The sequence below is a fragment of the Helianthus annuus genome, chromosome 6 (genome assembly GCF_002127325.2).
Source record: "Helianthus annuus cultivar XRQ/B chromosome 6, HanXRQr2.0-SUNRISE, whole genome shotgun sequence".
In the NCBI taxonomy this organism is placed as follows: Eukaryota; Viridiplantae; Streptophyta; class Magnoliopsida; order Asterales; family Asteraceae; genus Helianthus; species Helianthus annuus.
Window position 1 is genome coordinate 73,301,710 of NC_035438.2, and position 20,052 is coordinate 73,321,761.

At 38.7% G+C, this 20,052-nt stretch overlaps 1 protein-coding gene across 1 annotated transcript; it reads left to right on the forward strand.

Annotated features, from left to right (window-relative positions):
• The first annotated feature begins 7,925 nt into the window (after positions 1 to 7,925).
• On the forward strand, positions 7,926 to 16,173 carry LOC118479583 (extensin-like). Its single transcript, XM_035974185.1, has 2 exons — positions 7,926 to 8,198; positions 15,559 to 16,173. The coding sequence occupies exons 1-2, from the start codon at positions 7,926 to 7,928 to the stop codon at positions 16,171 to 16,173; spliced, it is 888 nt and encodes a 295-aa protein (XP_035830078.1).
• The last annotated feature ends 3,879 nt before the right edge of the window (positions 16,174 to 20,052 follow it).

Below are 20,052 nucleotides of genomic sequence, written 5' to 3' on the forward strand. Positions count from 1 at the left end.
TGGGTTATTTCCTGAGGTACCTCCGTTGCGCTCGGAGTGATGGGCCTCGTATTGTGCGATGACTGCAGCAATGATTCCCTGGAGTTCCGCCTCATTGGTGGGTATGCGTACATCCTGTCTTGGAGGCATCTTCCTATGATGATTGTACGGGTCAGGTCATAGTAAGTAAAATGTGCGTAGGTATACAGCAATATCAACACATAACATCTCATGTTATCAATAAATCAATAACATCTCATGTTATAGAACATAAACAATAGATCACTTTGATTGCATTGCCACAATTTGAGACCAGAATGTAAGGTTTACAGGTATCCAACTGTATCATACAACATCAATGACTTAGTAGGTGGCGACCCTAGGCAAGTCGTGCGATCGCTGGACATGTTTAGAAATCTCTGGTTCGTCCATTCAAATTCCAGAACTTCACCTTAAGCTTCTGGATTCCAGTCCTAGAACAACATTTCTTCTCAATCATTTCCTTGAGCTCGTCCCAGCTCGTGCATAGGCAGCATTTGTACCAAGGGTCTGAATATGATGGTCCCACCATGAGAGTGTGCCGTCTAGTAATGACCTTGAGGTAAAGGTATCACTCCATTTGGGGCGAATAGTTTGTCTTTCTTAGAATGGAGTCAATCTTTTCAGACCAACGAACAAAAGCAATGGCGCCTCCTGTTCCATCGCAGTTCAAGGCCTGCAGTTCAGGAGTTGCTCATAGGTGCAGCTAATTGGAAGGTTACTTCCACTAGTGCCATTGCTGTGCTAAAAGCGAAGGGCTTTATGTCGTGCAATTGCCTGGGAGATGCGTTTTTTTTTTTTTGCAGCTCGGCTTCCATCCTTTGCAACGTACTGGTGTTTGTGTCACGCCTGGGTGGCATCCTCTTTTGCCGAAGTGGTATGAAGTGGGTTAGACAACTTTCCAATTATCTTATAAGATACATAGCACCGTAAGCCATCATGTACTCACCCAATTTTACACATAAATATACTCAATGTATGGGTGGGGAAATAAATTACTGAGCCTTCACATAGGCTTGCCAATTTGGCTTGTTGCTTGAAATAGGATGAACTCAAGGCTTCATCGCCTTGGTCATTCGTGTTCGAGTTATTTCCTGCCACATTAGTTTTCATTAGCTTGACCCGCAGAGTCCACCAGGATTTCTGTGCACTACAAGTCGTTATTACGTGGGCCCCCGTAATAATAAATTGTCTTGCACAGTTACCCCAAATTTTCTCTCGTCCAAGCAGATGATCAATCAAGGAGCAACAGCAGGTGCATTGGCATGAACAGGGTCATGCTCTAATGCGGTGTTAGGAGCGATGCCTGGCTCAGGGGCCACGGCTGGCTCCGGATCAACAAACCCCATCTCAAAATCAGCTGGATCAACCATCACAGGGGGTTACAGGATCCTCCAAGGGCTGGCCTAAGCGTATGAACTCAAGGTCATGGTCTGGATCAAAACCAGATAGAAGAACAGGATCACCCTCAATACTGTGATTAAACTCAAAGCTGTGTGCGGGAAACGGTGCAGCTGATGATGCCGTATCAGGGTCGGCGTCGTGTGAATGGTGCTGCACTCCCTGTATATGCGAAAATGCGGATGTCAGGAACTCAAATGAGTCCGGGACAGGGAAATGGGCATAAGTCTCCCCTGCAGGAGCGTCCGCAAGCAGTAGGTTGATACCAGCAGCAATAGGGCCTCGCCCTCGAATGGGTCCTCCACTAGTAGCTCGTTATCGTCATCAGAGGCCTCGTCGGGGGGCATATCAACAACAGAATAAGCGGCAAGGGGCACAGGAGTAGGGATCACCGCGAGTGGCAAATTCCCAACAAGATGGCCATCAGTAGGCTCTGCTACGACTTCAGACAGCGCAAAAGGGCTGATAGTCGTCATCGTCTGTGCCGGTAGTATCGGAGATGTACCCTTCGTGCTCCGATGAAACTATGTCGTCTGATACTATGGCCATGGGATTCGTAATGTCCATCTTTCTAGTACATGATGAAGGCATGACGTTTGTACCACAAACACACATACGTATAATAATCAATCATATATTCATATAAACATGTAAGTCAACAATAAACAATCAAATAATTCTCCTAGTCCCACTAGCCTCCCAGTCTCTAAGACTGCTCTATCATCCACCTCGACCCCTTAGATCGAGCCTCGGCCTCCAAGACCGAGCCTCAGTCTCCAAGACTGAGCCTAATAATGAATAAATGAAATGTGCTCAACATTGTTTGTAAAAAAAAACGTTTTGGATCTGGACTTAAGTGGTATGCAGTAAAAATGTTTTCGTGAGAGCCCTAGTGATCATAGTCTAGACTCGAGAAGGAATCCTAGTTCGCTATGATCAGAGCTCTGATACCAAGCTGTCACACCCTGGCTTTGCGGAAGCGTGGTTAATTTGGTGTGACTTCTAAATACCGTAGCTTAATCATAACAAAGCTATATGAATTAAAAAAAAAACATGCAGGATCATCCATTAAGTTTTGAAAACCAAATACAATACCATTGTTTTAACGGGAATACACCCTAACAACCATAATCTTGTTCAACAACCAAACAAACATAAACACAGTTTAAGGACTGTGACTTGTCCAGGAAAGAGTCACATTCCCTAAACCCCGGATGACCTCGGAAACTAGTGCAGCGGGAAAACGTGCCATACCGTGCCAGATCCTTTTATTTCCTGAAATACATGTAAGTTGAAAAATCAACAATAATGTTGAGCGAGTTCATGCGTTTAGTATGTGCGCGCGAATAAACCTTTATAATCATTGTAAATGTGAATATTTTGTAAACTCTGGTATGAAAGCAAATAAGGAAACATATCAGTTAATGTGTAGCCACATGGTCCAACCTGCGGGCGCATGGGAGGGGATAGGACAAGGTCACCACATGGTCCAACCTGCGGGCGCATGGGTGGAGTTACGACAAGGTCACCACATGGTCCAACCTGCGGGCGCATGGGTGGTGTTAAGACAAGGTCACCACATGGTCCAATCTGCGGGCGCATGGGTGAGGTTTGTTATGCTCAAATAGGCCTATCACTTCTATCCCTCGATCATACTACGAGGACTAATGATCTTTAAGATTTCGCCTACCCAATCACATAACCTAACAGTTCCTTCCGTAGCTGACCATACCATGTAAGAAATATTCGTAATCATAGTAACATGTATTTCACCCCCGCAGTTAAGTAAACTGAAAACAGTTAGAGAAAAGGGGGACATGAACTCACAGTGAGTGCGTCACAATATCAAGTAATCCAAATGTCCGAAAGCTGCGCAACGACCTACATGTGCTAATTCTATTAGACGGATGGCCGTGCTTTAGCTTCTTAGTTTATATTTTTGGGGAAACGGTTAGACAACCGCTCCGTGTGTCTACTTGATAACGTATTCTCCTTCCCAAGGATGGGGGAATTAATACATGTGTAATTATATCATTTTATTAAGTCCCACTTAATATATTTTATTCCTAATTCCAAAATATATTTATTTTTCTCAAAAACAATATATTTCCTTTTCCATATAATACTTTCCCAAATTAATATTTTGACAACACATGCACTTATGAATATTTCCGAATAAAGCGTACGTTACGTTTTGGCGATTAAGTGGTAATGATAATTACCGTTGTAACTTATATATTCGTCGTGTAAGCGTTTGTATTATTTTGGGTTCATCAACGTTTGTAAATATTATTTTTACTCTAAAAATAATATTCATATATTTTCACAAAATAATCATAAACAGTGTGGTGAATAATATATTTATCGAATAAATATTTATCACGTTTAGCTTTGTGAAAATCCCACCTCCGATTATTTATAAATAAAGTTGTGGCGAAATATATTTGAAAACATGTCAAAGTAGTCTAACACTTGTATATAATTCTAAGTGTTAGATTTTAGGAAAATTTCGCCAGAGTTTCCCCTGTAACTGGAGGTGGCCACGCTTTCAAGCGTATCATTTTCTTTTACAAAATCATTTCAATACTTCCTTTAAATCAACCAATCAATTTCCAATACAATCAACAAGTTTCAACACTTCAAATTTGTGGATTAGAATGTGAAATCGCATTATCACACGAACTTGTAATTTTTCCGAAAGTCGTTTTGTAGATCACTTTATATTTAGTGGATCTATACATAAAATAACTTAGTCTTGCAAAAACCCCGTTTTTGGAACAAATCACTTCTTACAACTTCCCGACAATTTTTGTAAAAATGGTTATTTTGCCGGATCTTTCATTTTATAAGTGTTTCTACACTTGTAGACTTTGAAAATCATATTTGTTAACATGTTAACCAACTTTTATAAAACATGATTTTCTCAATACCCGGTCCTACGAATATACCACTTGTACATACGTAGATCGGCTCGTTTTAAATACTATTTTTCATGTTAGAACACTTTTACACAAGTTCATGTTTCCCGTGTGGTGGAGTTTCACCTTTTAACCCTTGTATTGCTAGAAACAAGTGTATGTCAAGATTCGGGATCTTAACCAAGTCGGGTTAAACGATGATGAGAGCCACCACATCATAGATCGGGCCATATTAATCAACATATTCAAATACTACGACATTTACACGCGTTATGAGCTTTTATCCAACGATATACGCATTTTAGTAGACTTTAAAGTTTCATTAAGCGGGTTACCGACATTCAACCGACAAAAATCCTTTTAACCACTTTAGACATGACTAAAAACGAGTTTTAAACATTATACCTCTAGCTCGGGGCTAGGGAAGATTCTAGTCGAAAACTGCGTGGATAATAGCAAATGCACGAGGTCCTTGAGCTCCCGTTTGTCCCGAGCTCCGTTGTAGGTGATCCCCGAGATGTGTATGCACTTGGAATGGAGAGATCAAAAACCGAAAGCGGATGGATGGCAAGAGGGGTGTTCGGCCGTGAGGAGAGGAGCAAGGGAGAGAGAGAGATTTCTTGCTAAGTGTGTGTGTATGTGAGAGAGAAAGGTGAGGGTATTTATAGAGATTTCTAGCTCCATCGTCCAACGGTTCTCCATGCTCCTAGATACTCGCGTAATCTAATAAAATATAATAAAAATTGTACCCTCATGTACTCTCTAGTTGGCCGAATAGTTAGGGTGGTGGGGCCACCCGGTTCGTTTTCAATCGTTCAGTTACGGTTCAGTTAAGTTAAGTTGGTTACTTTAGGGTCTAACCTCGTTAGTTGTTTATTGCGTTATAAGGTGGGTGTTAGGGTAATCAGGGACCCTAACTGGCCCAGAAAAATACCAATAATATTTCTGGCAATATTTTTATGTTCCGGGTATAGTCCGGTTGTTCGGTCGGATGGTAATCCGTTAAAGTGCTTAAGTAATCCTTTAAGCGTCGTAATTAATATTTTTAGCGACACAATTTATTCTGCACAGTGTCAGGAATATTTCCCCATGTTTTGGCACTTTATTAATTAGCTAGAAGCTAGTGTGTTGATAAAAGTGCTGTGTTTTGTGCTTAGAGTACGTTTTAGGCACATCCAATCTCTGTATCTTATTCCTAGAGACGCAATTATACAACCCTTGTATCCCTACACACACTATGGGTGTAGTAAAACAATTCCGGCTCATTCAGGCCTTTAGAGGCAGTGTCTGCCTGATGCTGGCTATATCAGCATGTCAAATAGGTTATCCGTTCAAGTGCTACTGTGCTTTTGTGCATCATGTTTGTCACTAGAGTTCAGTAAGTAAATAATGTAGTGACGGAAAAATCAAAGTATGATGCAGATATGTACATGTATCAACAATCAAGTAGCAGTTTATCAGAAATCTCAGTTAAGCACAGTAATTAGGCAACAATTAATAGTTAATTAAGTCGTACGGATACCTGGTTTTGTGAGGGTTGTCACATTGTGGGTGGTGCACCTTGGGTTAAACAAGTCACACAACAGACAACTTTAATAAGTCACAACCGTAATCAAATGCATTCTCAATGCTGATTGGACAGATAATACTTCAATTCTAATGAACCGCCATTTACGTGATTTATTGAACAACCTTCACGTGCAAACAAAAACAACCAGCCTAGCTTGTGATTGGGCCTTTCCTACCACTTAGCCGACAACATTCTGTTTCACATGGGCCGTGATATAAGATGGACAGTTGATATTATCAAGGCAAGTATCACGTGAATCTCTAAATCAATTTCAAACGGACAGAAATTTTCAAACGGTTTCTTTCAAACGGTCATGCAATTCAAACGAGAAGACTTGTTTTCAAACGGTCAGTTCAAACGGTAGGCATGTTTCAAACGATCAGTCAAACGGAAGTAATCTTTCAAACGATATGGTGCTCGTTTCAAACGATAGTTCAAACGGGAATCAATTTTCAAACGATAGATTCACTTTTCAAACGGACTAGTGCTGTTTCAAACGGCCAGACGCTGATTAAACGAACTGCGGACCGAAAAACTCGAATATCTCCTAAACGGCTTGGAATTTCGATCTGAAACTTGGTAGGGTTTTAGATCAGATGTTTTCGCACCACATATCAAAAAATCAACTGATTCGGACCGTGGAAACCTGTTCAATTTGACAAAAAAATCAGTAAAAACGTGAAAAATATGAAAAAGATGAAGAAATCTATGAAATTCAGATCTGAAATCGATGTAATCCTGTGCGAAATCGTGTGATAGATCAGTACAATCGAGCTCCTGCTCTGATACCACTTGTAGGACCGGTTTTGAATCCAAAACGATTGCGAAACGTACGTATAACGTGCGGAATCCGTACACGAACGCGACCGAACACACGTGATGTAATATAAACTGTGATTCTATTGATTAGATCTGAAAACGTACAAAACCTGAATCACGATGTCACTTTCTCTCTCTAGTTTCTCTCTCTAGCTCTAGAAACCTCCAAGATGTGAAAATAGCAAAAAGTCCTAAATGAGAAACCCTAGAGATCTATTTATAGGCCAAGGAGTTTAATGAGGAATCTCATTAATTACAATTATGCCACCTTGCCTTTTTGACTAAACATCACTAAAATAACAATATAACTCTCGTTTTCTTCAGTTTTCTGCTACGGACTAGATTGACGGAGGCGATAGACAGATAATGCATTAACAAGATCAAATGGTGTCTAGCTAGTGTCCATAGACGAGCTGAAAAGTTCAAACTGATTACCGGAAGAAATGACTTTCTTGATGCACACGTTTCTACTTTAGGTTTTGATAAATCTAAAGTTACTTGTTTTCGATGCAGGGAGAAAGGTCATTTCAAGAGGGAGTGCAAGAACAGGGAAGCCAATGATGTGAAGAATCCATTCGGTAAAGATGATTACTACCGGAAAGCTATATACCAACAAGTGGGTCAGCAACAACAGCAAGAACCACAGGTGGGTCATGGTAGAAAAGTGATCGAGGATTCAAAGAGAGCATGTCTGGTGGATTTTAACTGGAACAAATACATATCACCCGAAAGCAAAGCATGTTTGATCAATCAGGATGATGAAAGGTTACCTGAAGGATTCAGCTGGGATATGTTTGTTGATAAAAAAGGAGAATTTAAGGCGTTCATTGCTAAGATCGTTAAAGAACCAGATATGTTTGCCACATGGATGAAATCTATTGGTGAGACTGTGAAAAATGTGGACGAAGAGTCTGTTGCATCTGATGAAAGCTCACAGAGTGCAGATGAAAGTTCACAAAGTGATGTCAGAAAAAGAAATTGTTTTTGATAAGACACCATCTGATACTGATTCTTCAGATGATAATTCTGACAAATCTGTAGCATTTGATCAGTCGCCAACAGATGACAGCAGTGATGATGAAGAAGAAAAACATATTAACATTGTTAAATCTCATCTTTCTCCTGAAAATTTTCATTTTTATTTTGCAGATCGCTTGGAGAAACTGAAGGAAAAACGGGCTGCAAAAGAACAAAAGGAAATGAAATCTGAAACTGTTGATGAGAAGATTGTTGAGATTGAGCAGGTCGGTGAAGCAGAAAAAGTGACTGAAGCTGAGAAAGTGGTCGAAGCTGAAAAGATAGTTGAAATTCAAAAGATTGTAGAGGTCATCAAGCCATGTTCAAAGTGTCTTGAACCTTGCAAAGAATGTGCAGCCAAAGACGAGAAGCTAGTAGAGTATGAGAAGATGAAGGTGCAGTTGCTGTTCAATCTCAATTATGTGAAAGAATCTTATGATGTCTTGAATAGAACGGTAATTGGTCTTCAAAAGACTAACTCTGAGAGAGAAGATGCTTTGACGATGATGAATGCTACGATGATGTCAAAGCAAAAAGCTATCAACTTCTACATAGAGGAGAGTGCAAAGTGGAAGCTAGAGTTGGAAAAAGAGAAAACTGAGAATGAGAGGATCAGACGTTTATTGCAGAGTTATTATAGTCCTGATTATCTTATTGATCGAATTTATCCGACTGTTGCAGGTTTTGAAGCATTCAAAGATGACAAGCCAAAGAAGAAGGATACTGGTAAGAAACCAACTGTTAGCTATAACAAGTGTCCGCCTCCAATGTGGGAAGGGTATTCTCCCAGAAAACCAAATGAGGAGCAAGTCGAAAAGGCAATCAATATAAAGCTAAAAACCGACACAACTGATGAATTACCAGAAAATATTGACGTAACTTTCACATCGTCTGACACTGATCATGAGTCTGAGTTAATCAAAAAGGTGGTCAATCAAGTGTTGGATACTGATGAGGAGTCTGAGTCAAAGTCTGAGTCTGGAGGTTCATGTCCATCAGTCAACAGTCCAAAGTCGTCGGTTAAACGGTCTTATAGTAAAGAATTTTTGTTATCTAAGAAAAATTTGGATGATGAAATATTTGAAGTTGCATACACTTTAAATGATTATGACAAATTATACTCTGACAAAGAATTTCCAATAAGAAGTGTTCGTTTTGACATGATCAAAAAGGTTTTCAAAATGACAGAAATTAATATTTCTGAAATAAAAGATTTTAATCTTACTGAAAAACCTAAAAAATACACTTCAAGAGTACAACAACGTTTAAACAAGAAAAAAGGTTACAATTCTGGTTCTGGTTTTCAAAAGAAACCAAACCATAATCGTAGCTACAAAAAGAAAGGTTTAGGTTTTGTTCCACCCAAAAACTATAAAAATGAGAAAAATTCTAAAACAAAAACAGAATTTGTTTCAGGTGGAAGTGCAGAGGATGAATAGAAGAAACCTTTCTGGAGACAATCAAACCAGGAGTTTCTTGCTGAAAAGAAGAAAAATAGAACTGGAGTTTTTCACTCAAAAGAAACTCGAACCTGTTTCAAGTGTAATGAAGCTGGTCACATTACACCGAATTGTCTGAAGAATATCAAGACAAAAGAGGGAGTTTCTGAAAAACTGAAAGAAAAAGTTGTTGATGTTAAACCACCAACTGAAAACTTCAAAATTTTTGAAAATTCTACTTATGAAGTTGGTGAATGTTCGAAGAAGAATCTTTATAAAAAGAAAGCAAAAGACAACCAAGTGTGGGTTGTTAAGAAAATGGTTGAGAAAGTCAGCGATGAATCTGGTTCCACAAAGCCAGAAGAGCCACAGGTTGAGGTAAAGGATTCAGTGAATGATGATGAATTTGCATCACTGGAGTTTAAGAAAGTTAAACAGAAAATTGGTAAAGTTGAAATCTCAGATCAGTTTTATTCTGAGAAAACTGAGTTTGATGTCGAGAAAACATTCAATGGGAATGTTAAGTAAATTTTTGAGAAAATGCTTGATGGGAAAGCAAAAGGGATTAAAGATTTTTATGCAACAAGCAACTTTCAACCCTATAGAGCACGAATTAAAAGAGCTAAAAACACCCAAGGTTGGTTAGACTTGGGTGGAAATTCTTTTCCCTTGAAGTCTCAGGACTCGCCAGAGATCCCAAGTTTGTAATCGTGGATCAGGAATCGGCATCTTTCATTTTTTAATAGTTTTTGGTGAAAACTCTTGAAAAATGTTGAAATTTTATAGGTTAAAGGACTACGCCGGAGCTTCCAGGTTGGTAAGTGAGAAGCATGAATCGGCATCTTTGATTGGTAAAATGACGTGTGTAGATGTTTGTTTCCTACACATGGTACAGGTGTTTGTGTTTTTACAAGTGATACAAGTGATTTGTCAAGGTCATTAATTTGAACTTGATATCAATCATACAAGTGGTTGAATGAACAAGATGATGAACCAATCCCTACAAGTGGTTTTCTATCAAACCTACAAGTGGTAAAACAAACTCATTTTCTGGAAAAATCATTTTGATTAAAACAAACTTAAGTGTTTTGAAATCTAAATGAGAAAATGGTTTGTTGAAAAAGGGAGTTCTGATTGTTTATGCTAAGTGAATGGCGATCTGAGGCGATTCGATGTCGGTTGTCATGTTTCTATACAGTTTGTTTTCAATTTTCTTTAATGTGTTTGCATTTTAGGGGGAGTAAGAAATTTTAGAAAATCCAAAAACATTAGAAAATTTGAAAAATACAAGAACATGATAAAATCAAAAATGAGTTTTGTTGTAAAAAGAGGAAATGATAGTATATCAGTGTACTGTCACAACATGCTAAAGAATTGGAAATTAAAAATGTGATAAACAATCTTGCTGTGGATGTGTCAGTAGGTTTTTACACATTTAGTAGATTGTGATGAGATATAAACCTAAAAATTCAAACTTGCTTAGTTCGTGGGTAACAACTTCTTGGATATATGGGTAACCCCCGAAATCTTGTTTGAAAGGTCCCTCTTTCTGAGATACTACGTCTTTATGCTTAGTGATATCTGGGGTATTATCCCGGGACTTCTGCTGTATGGAAATACTGACCTAGTCCCCGTATAATACTTTCCGCAAAAGCTTGAAAAAGCGCAACCCTCAGCAAATTGATGAAACAATAAAATTGATAGTCATTGGTGTTGAAAGAAAAGATCCTGTAAAGGGGACACACCAAAAGTCGAGCCGTCATCTCTCTGCTGAACGGAAGTTCTGACCTGAGCTCTCACGGTTTCGCATCTAACCCCTTACAGATATCATCTAGGTATACTCACCTGTAAGACTGAATATTGGGATCTGGATACAGGAGTATATTCAAGTAGTGGGACACGCGAATAAGGTTAAGTATCTAAGACATTAAAATCATATCTCGGATCAGTTGAACTTTGTGTGAAAATTTAAGTGGACTAGTATACTAACAATCTAGGCGAATTATTTAGAACTTAAAATGAAATGAAGCTTAACGGTGTTGGTGATTTGTCTCAGAAACTGATATGATCCTCTTACACGAACTCACAAAAATATTGTATGTAAATATTTCTTTACTGCATTACATTTCTCTTATTACAAAATCCAAAAAGATTTTCGGTGTGTTTTAGCATAAACTTTTGAAAAATTCAAAAAGATTTTCGACAGCTGATGTTGGAGAGTTGATTTTCAAAGTTCCAAGTGCTAAACATGATGACATTTTTTGTGAGGGGGAGTGTGTGTTTCGAAATCAAATGTGTTTCTGATCAAATCATCTAGTGGTTCATCAAAGAGGATAGAAAAGCTTGAGGGAGAGTCAGTGTTAGTGCATGTGTTAATTCGAATGGTTAAATGTATTTACTGTGAGGTAGAGATTATGCAGGTTAAGTATGAGCTGGGTTTAAAGATCCTCAGCAGAAAGAGAGCCAGGTGACAATCTTGGAATCAAAGCTGTGTGATAGTAAGCCAAGTTGATCGATCCTGAGAAAACTTGTCTTCTAAAGAGCCAGGTTACGATACCTGAGGACTCTGATTGAAGTAAATCAGGCAACGATCATTGACCTATGAAAGCTAGACAACGATCCTGATGCTGATGATGTTGATGAACTTAAGAAATGCCAGCATATTGCAAGGGGGAGTCTGAAGACATACAAGAGAAGAAAGAGAGAGTGAAGCCCAGAGACTGATAGAGACTGAAGTTGCAAAGACTCGACACAGTCAGACTCGTCAACATCTGAGGGGGAGTCTGTTAGTGCATACATCTGTCGACTTCGTCTTGGATCGAGTCTTAGACTATATTGTATAGACCATGGCACGTTATTCGAGAAAATAGGAAAGTTTAGAATGGTTTAAGCTGATTCCGCTCGAAATGGTATCTGACCATTTCAAGCGAAATCAACAAGTCTTGATTCCGCTCGAAGTTATTTGAGTGATTTCGCTCGTCTTGCTAATTCCGCTCGAGCATGTTCAAGCGGAATCAGGCACCCTATATATAGTTGTTGTCTGAGCGAAATCAGTAGAGTTGTGAACGTTCTTGTAAATCATACCGAAGTGCTGCCGGTGTGTTTCCTGATTGTAATTGTTGCATTATCAATTAGAAGAGTATTTTAAGTGAAGACAAGCTGTTACTAAGTCTATTTCTTGTTTTCCGCACCTGAAATAGATCAGAACCTCTCTGAACGACTCGTTCGGGTAAGATACACGATCCTACAATAATTAAAACTAATAATACAGAGGTTATAAATTATTTTTTAACACTCTAATAACTTAGTAATTATTATTAGAACATGTTCAAACAGGTTCAACCCGACAATTCTAAGTCTAAGGACGGTTCGCAACCGAAAGTCGCAAAAGCTTGACTTTTGGTTTGACTTTCAGTTCTGACCTGATCGAGCTTAATTCTTCCATGTTTTAAGCTTCCATTAGGATCACATTATGTTGTAGTATAACCCTCTGAGGTTATATTACCTGGTCATTTATATTCTGAATTGTATGCTAAGTTTCGTTATTATGCTTATAAATGCCCATTTTGCCCTTTTGTCATATAAACGAGATTTTTGAAAATGTGAAAGGAACAAAACTTTCATTATTGATATATAAGTATGTCCCGAAAATTTGACATCAGTTTCTGGTCTTAAATTACGCTATCTTGCATAAAGCATGTTCTAACATAGATTTTGACCCAAAACTCATGATCTACTGTTAAGATATTATTTTTAGGGATTTTTAGGATTTTTGGTCAGATTATAAACTGACCATATCATAGAGTTCTTTTATAATTCGGTAAATGACGATAATACCCTTTTCATGCATAAAATGAGATTAACATATGATTTGAATGCCAAACCTTTTCCTACTGCGAATTATATATTAAACAAAAAATTTTGAACACTAAAGACTGAACAAAATCTCAGATTTCCATAAACATCTTAATTATCGTCAATTAGCGATTTTTACGACAATTAAGTGCATAGTATGGTTTAAAACCATATTAAACACCTAAGACTTGTTACCTACTGAATTTCTAAATAAATTTTAAAATTATTACAGTAGGTCTATGTCATGAACTCAGACTTCCAAAAATGCCCTTAAAAACATATGTGAAATGACCAAAATACCCTTTCGGGGCATAGTTTTGCCATAAATGGTAAACCTCACATATGTATGATATCTTACTGATGTAATGTGATAAAATAAATATTTTTGCTGAATTTTTTAGACCCGAACCTCAGTTTACTATAAAATCTCTTTTTTAAGCATCAAAACGACCAAAATGCCCCTACAGGACTTAATTGGGTTTTAAATACTTTTTGGGCAAACATGTTAACATCCTACTGATGTATTATCATATTTTAAGCATAATAACATATGAGACCTGTATATAATTCATTTGGTTGCCCGTTATGCATTTATGCCTTCGGTTCTGTTTATGTAACTAGTTTACATAAATTAGTCAAAATGGGTTTAACCTTATCATTAAATCTTCAAAATCCAAAATGTGTTTAGTTTACCCATATTATACAAGTATCCAAACTTGTCGGGTCTAAATCACATTCCATTCCGGTCTCCGCATAATCTAGCGTTTAGAACCGTAAAGCATCTTTCAAACTAACCGGTCTAAGTCTTTGACTTAAATAAAGACCCGTTAGTATCCTAATAGGTTAATAAACCTTCTATACAGATTGAGTAGCTTTGGTAGAAGGTATTTTCATAAGGCTTTAGGAATATACGGCTGAGTTACATCCTTACACCTCTAGCTCAGGTAAATACTTTTAACTTATTTTCCGTTATACGGGCTTGGGATACCGTATTATAATAATACCGCTTGGTCGGGTATGAAATCATTTAATCGGATTGTGATTAATAAATTGCATAACCCGTTTTAATCTGTTTTGTTTGATAACATAAACATTGGGGGTTAATACGACCGTGTCCTGGATATCCTCAGCTCATTTCATTTGAAAATGGCCACGACCTATGCACGGGGTGTAGGCATATACCTGACAGATGCAAATGCTAAATAACCCACATGTTTTGGATAACTCCTTTGTGGGTTTTATAGTGGTGAGTCGGTTAATCATGACCGGCTTCCAAACTGGCCCCATATGTATGACAAACATATAAAACTGTATACAAGATTATCTTAAATAATTGTCCCAATTTATAAATGGTTTGTGCCTTGTGCACCTATTCAATTTTCATAAACTCTTTTCAAATGAGTCAGTTAATTGTATTTACCAATGTATACTGACGTATTTTACAAAGACTAAGTGACAGGTACCTCACGTAATTAGGCTGGAGCTACTTGGTGTCAAATAAGAGGATCTTGCAAATCCTTAGATGCCTGGAGTCTGTTATTTCAGTTTCTTGTATTTTATTTTATGATCCGTCTGTGGATCTCTATTACAACCAAGTCTATATATTCTTTTATTTGGACACTCGGACACTATGGTTTGTAATAGTAATTTAATACCAAGCCTTCCGTTGTGATACTATATTGTGTGTTTGACTATGATGATATCAACTACGTCACGATACTCCCCACCGGGCCCACCGGTAATATGTGGAAATATCAGGGTGTGAGAGGTTGGTATCAGTGCCAACATTGAGTGAATTAAACACTAGCCTTTTGTGTTTAATCTCAATGACACAATAAGCACATTCCTTAGACTTCCGATTCTAGGCAAATGACCTAGAATTATTCTTAATTTTCCTTTTGTCGTTTATATTTTGTTTTACTTGTTTTGACAGGGTTGCTAATTGAAAATGCCGTCGCGCGTTCGAGGAAAAGGAAAAGGTCCTATGAGGGGAGGACCATCTAGCAATGCTGGACCCTCTCACAGGTGCACTCCATCCGCGTCTTTTACTAGCTCCGATTCGCGAGACCATTGGGGACATTCATTTGAGCCTGCGTGACACTCGATCTCGTTAAGTTCTTCACCATCATTTCACCCTTCCTTTGGGCCGCCTATTCAAGACGAGCCCCAACACTCTCACCATTCACATCATTCATACCACTCCTTACACTCCCATTCTTTTCACCATTCTTACTCAACTTATTCCTCGGCCCAATTTAATCCAAACGATTATTTTAACGAACCACTGGTTTATAATCCTTTAGGGCCCGAGGACCACTTCTCCCAAGATATGGAGATGGATCACGATCCTGATCCAGAGCCGCCAACCGGGACACCAACTCACTCCATCAGTATCTCTAGCGGTTCTCCTTACCAAGGATCGCCGTATCAAGGCCCCGACTCATGGGCCGAAAGGTGGAAAAAGTATGAATGGGAATATACCCCTTCTTTCCATAATTCTCCTCCTTAACCTCCATTGGAGGAACCGTATCTTCAAGCGGTTACTCCACCGCCTTTACCCGTTGAGAAACCACCTCCACAACCACCACAACCACCTCTTGAGCCACCTAGGCGAAGGAGGAATGCACGGATGTCCGTGCGAGGGGGACCAAGATTTAGTTCCCCTCAAGCTTCAAGTACATACCCTCCTATTCCTAATGATCCACAAATGAGTGGACCTTCACATGCGGTGCCGGAAGATGATCCCCCGCCAGTTACTTTTGCACCACCGCCACCGGCAGTGGGTTTTGAAAACCCAATACCAACATACCCAGCTTCATCTGGGTATAACCCATTTGAATATCCAACTCCTACGTATTATGGATATCAAGCCCCTGCCCAAGATCCTTATCTTGAGGCAGCTCAATTTAATGCACTTTATCCTTCGCCATTTCCTCCAGTATACCCAACTGGGTATCCTGTGCATGGGTATCAATACCCACCTTATCAACAACAACCTCCCCATCCTCAACAAATTCAAACTCAACAAATTCTGCAGAGGTTGGACCAGGTTGAGCAAAAAGCGGACGAAACCAATAAAAAGCATAACAAATTTCTTAAAGGCCTTGCGAACCTCATAAAGGGCAAAAAGAAGTAGAAGTTTGTTTTATTTTATTTTGTATTGTAATTTCAATCAAGTCCCTGAGAGGACATTTCATTTCTGTATTTGGTCCCTGTATGGACAATTTGTTATTTCAAGACCCGTTTAGGGCATATCTTATAATCGCTCAGTATTTAATAAAATTTCTATTGGAAATTTTTATATTTGTATTTTATTACATCTTGCCATTATCATTTCAATTTTTAAATTGATCTGCCAAAGAAATTTCAAAAGATATTCTTAAAGGTATAACCTAGCCAATATTAAAGGCTATGATGGTACAACCTTTTTAAGAAAGTGATTCCTTGTTAACATCTGAAAACATGTTAACATGCATGGCTGTGTGACCTGAGAGACCACGCTAGCATCCAAAAGTACTTGGATCTTTCCAAGCCACCTTCATAGCCTATATGATCAATATGAATCATGGCTATTAAACATCAAATATGATGTATACATCAAAACATCCATTTGAGATGTATGCCTCTTGGCGAAGGTGTATTCATGACAAAGATAGTTTTATAAACTTCTTGTCAAAAAGGCGATGAACTATGTTCGACCCTTAAAAATCACTGATTCAAAAGATCGTTGATTATGTTTTAAATGTCCTTTTGACAATGCCTTTGTGACATTTAAATGTCTTTCGAGGCGAGCCTTTCGTGCTATATGAAAATGTCTTTAAGATATTGACAGTCGTGACTTATGTCCCCTGTCTGATAAATGTAAAGGATTATATCCTACTTGATTGCCAATAATGGTTCATTTGTAGCCTAGGCAAATCATTTGACTTATGGTCTATATAGTTTATTAAATGTCATGACCATTTAATCATCAGATACGAAGATTTATTATATAATCTAAATAAATCATTATTGTTTGATTTTAGTAATCAAATCATGGCTGGCTCAGACGAAGTTAACAGTCATCCGGTAGAAGGAAACAATAATGATGCCAGGATAAATGTTACTGGTGCTGAATTACAAGCAATGATTGACACAGCAGTTGCTCAAGCTGTGGATAAAATATTTAAAAAAACAAGTCATGTTCGATCTAAGACTCAATCAAAGCCCCTATCTCATTCACTTACACTAAAAAAGGATGAGTCTCGTCACTCGTCCAATCAAAAGAGTGAACCACAGAGACAAATTGTTGTCAATCAGGCTCCAAAGTACAACAAAGGTTGTACTTATAAATATTTCATCTCGTGTAAGACAAGAGACTTCACGGGAGAAAAGGGAACCATCGATTGTATGAAGTGGTTGGCTGAAATGGAAACTGTTATCGATATCAGTGGGTGTGCGAAGGAGGACGTTGTTAAGTTTGTGTCACAGTCCTTCAAGGGCGACGCCTTAACTTGGTGGAAAGCTTTGGTATGGTCCACATGAAAGGTTCCTCTGTATAACCTTTCCTGGAATCAATTTGTTGATCTTATGAAGGACACCTACTGTCCTCAGCATGAAGTGGAAAGGATTGAGACTGACTTCCTCACTCTGGTGATGAAGGATTTGGATTGCAGGTCCTATTTGACCAGTTTTAACTCAATGTCGAGACTTGTGCCGTATTTGGTCACCCCAGAACCCGAACGCATTGCGCGTTTTATAGGTGGATTAGCCCCTGAGGTTAAAGGAAATGTCAAGACTTCTAAGCCTGCTACTTATAGATCCGCTATAGATCTATCTTTGTCACTTACTCTCGATGTTGTAAGGAGTAAGGCAAAGAAAACCACCGAGGAAGGGAATAGAAAAAGGGAGGATGACTAGTCCCATCATTCGAATAAAAAGAAGAAAGGAAACTCTGGTTTCAAAAAGGGGCAGTCGGATGACAAGCCCAGATGTAAAATATGTAACAAGAGGCACTTTGGAAAGTGCAATCAGGACCCACAAGCTAAACCTTGTGGGATCTGCAAGAAGAAAGAGCACAAGACTTTTGAGTGCTGAAACATGAAGGATGCAACCTGTTATGGTTGCAACGAAAAAGGGCACATCAAAACTAACTGCCCTAAAAATTCTAAGAAGCCTGATGAGGCAAAGAAAACCAATGCTAGGGTTTTTCAGATGAATGCAAGGGAGGCGATGAATGATGACAACGTTATAACAGGTACCTTCCTCATTAATGATATTTATGCTAGAGTTTTATTTGATTCAGGTGCGGATAAGTCTTTTGTAGACCATAAGTTCAGTAAATTACTGAATTTGACTATTAAAACTCTAGACTTAAAATATGAGGTAGAGCTCGCAGATGGTACCTTAGAAACAGCTTCAATTCTTCTTGATGGATGCGTTATATCCATTAAGAATCATTCTATCCCGATATCCCTCTTGCCAATGAAATTGGCTGGGTTTGATGTAGTTTTAGGCATGGATTGGTTATCGCATAACCAAGCCCAAATTGCCTGCGATAAAAAGCTAGTTAACATCAAAACTCCCTCCGGTGAATCAGTCACCATTCAAGGAGATACACATTGTGGTTTGCCCGATAATGTGTCTATACTCAAGGCATCGAAGTGTCTGAAGAGCAGATGTGTCATCTACATGGTACAAGTGACAATGGATGAACCAAAACCCAAGATCGAAGATATCCCAATTATCTCTGAATATCCTGATATATTTCCTGATGAATTACTGGGATTACCTCCTGAGAGGCAAGTTGAATTCATGATAGACATTCTGCCTAGATCAACACCAATTGCACGAGCTCCTTACCGTTTAGCGCCTACAGAAATGAAAGAGCTCAGGACTCAATTGGATGACTTACTAGAAAAGGGTTTCATACAACCTAGCTCTTCGCCTTGGGGAGCTCCTATATTGTTTGTGAAGAAGAACGATGGATCAATGTGCTTATGCATTGATTACCGTGAGCTAAACAAGGTAACGATCAAGAATCGTTATCCATTGCCCAGGATCGATGACTTGTTCAACCAACTCCATGGGGCAAGCTTCTACTTGAAGATCGATTTGAGATCAGGATATCATCAACTAAAGGTTCGAACAGAAGATGTACCTAAGACAGCGTTCAGAACAAGATATGGCCACTATAAGTTCTTAGTGATGCCTTTCGGGCTCACTAATGCACCTGCAACATTCATGGATCTAATGAATCGAGTCTGCAAGCCATACTTAGACAAGTTTGTCATTGTCTTTATAGATGACATACTTATCTATTCTCGTAGTCAAGTCGATCATGAGAAGCATCTTCGATGTATCTTAGGATTGCTACGACAGGAGAAGCTGTATACTAAATTCTCCAAGTGTGAATTCTGGCTTTGTGAAGTCCAATTCCTTGGACATGTTGTGAGTGAGCGTGGTATCCAAGTAGATCCCGCTAAAATAGAAGCCATCATGAACTGGGAGGCACCTAAGACACCAACAGAAATTCGCAGCTTTCTTGGATTAGCTAGTTATTATAGAAGATTCATTGATAACTTCTCGGGGATAGCTGCACCATTGACTACTCTGACCCGTAAGAATGTGAAGTTTGATTGGGGTTCAAAACAACAAGAGTCTTTTGAGATTCTTAAACAGAAATTGAGCAATGCTCTAGTTTTGACATTGCCTGAAGGAATTGAAGAGTTTGTTGTGTACGGTGATGCTTCACACACCGGTATGGTTTGTGTACTTATGCAAAGAGGCAAGGTGAATGCCTATGCATCACGACAACTAAAGGTGCACGAAAAGAATTACACCACCCACGATTTGGAGTTGGGTGTCGTGGTATTTGCACTAAAGTTGTGGAGACATTATCTACATGGAACTAAATGTGTGATATATTTGGATCACAAAAGTATCCAACACTTATTCAATCAAAAGGATCTTAATATGAGACAACGCCGTTGGATGGAGACTCTAAATGATTATGATTGCGAAATTCTCTACCATC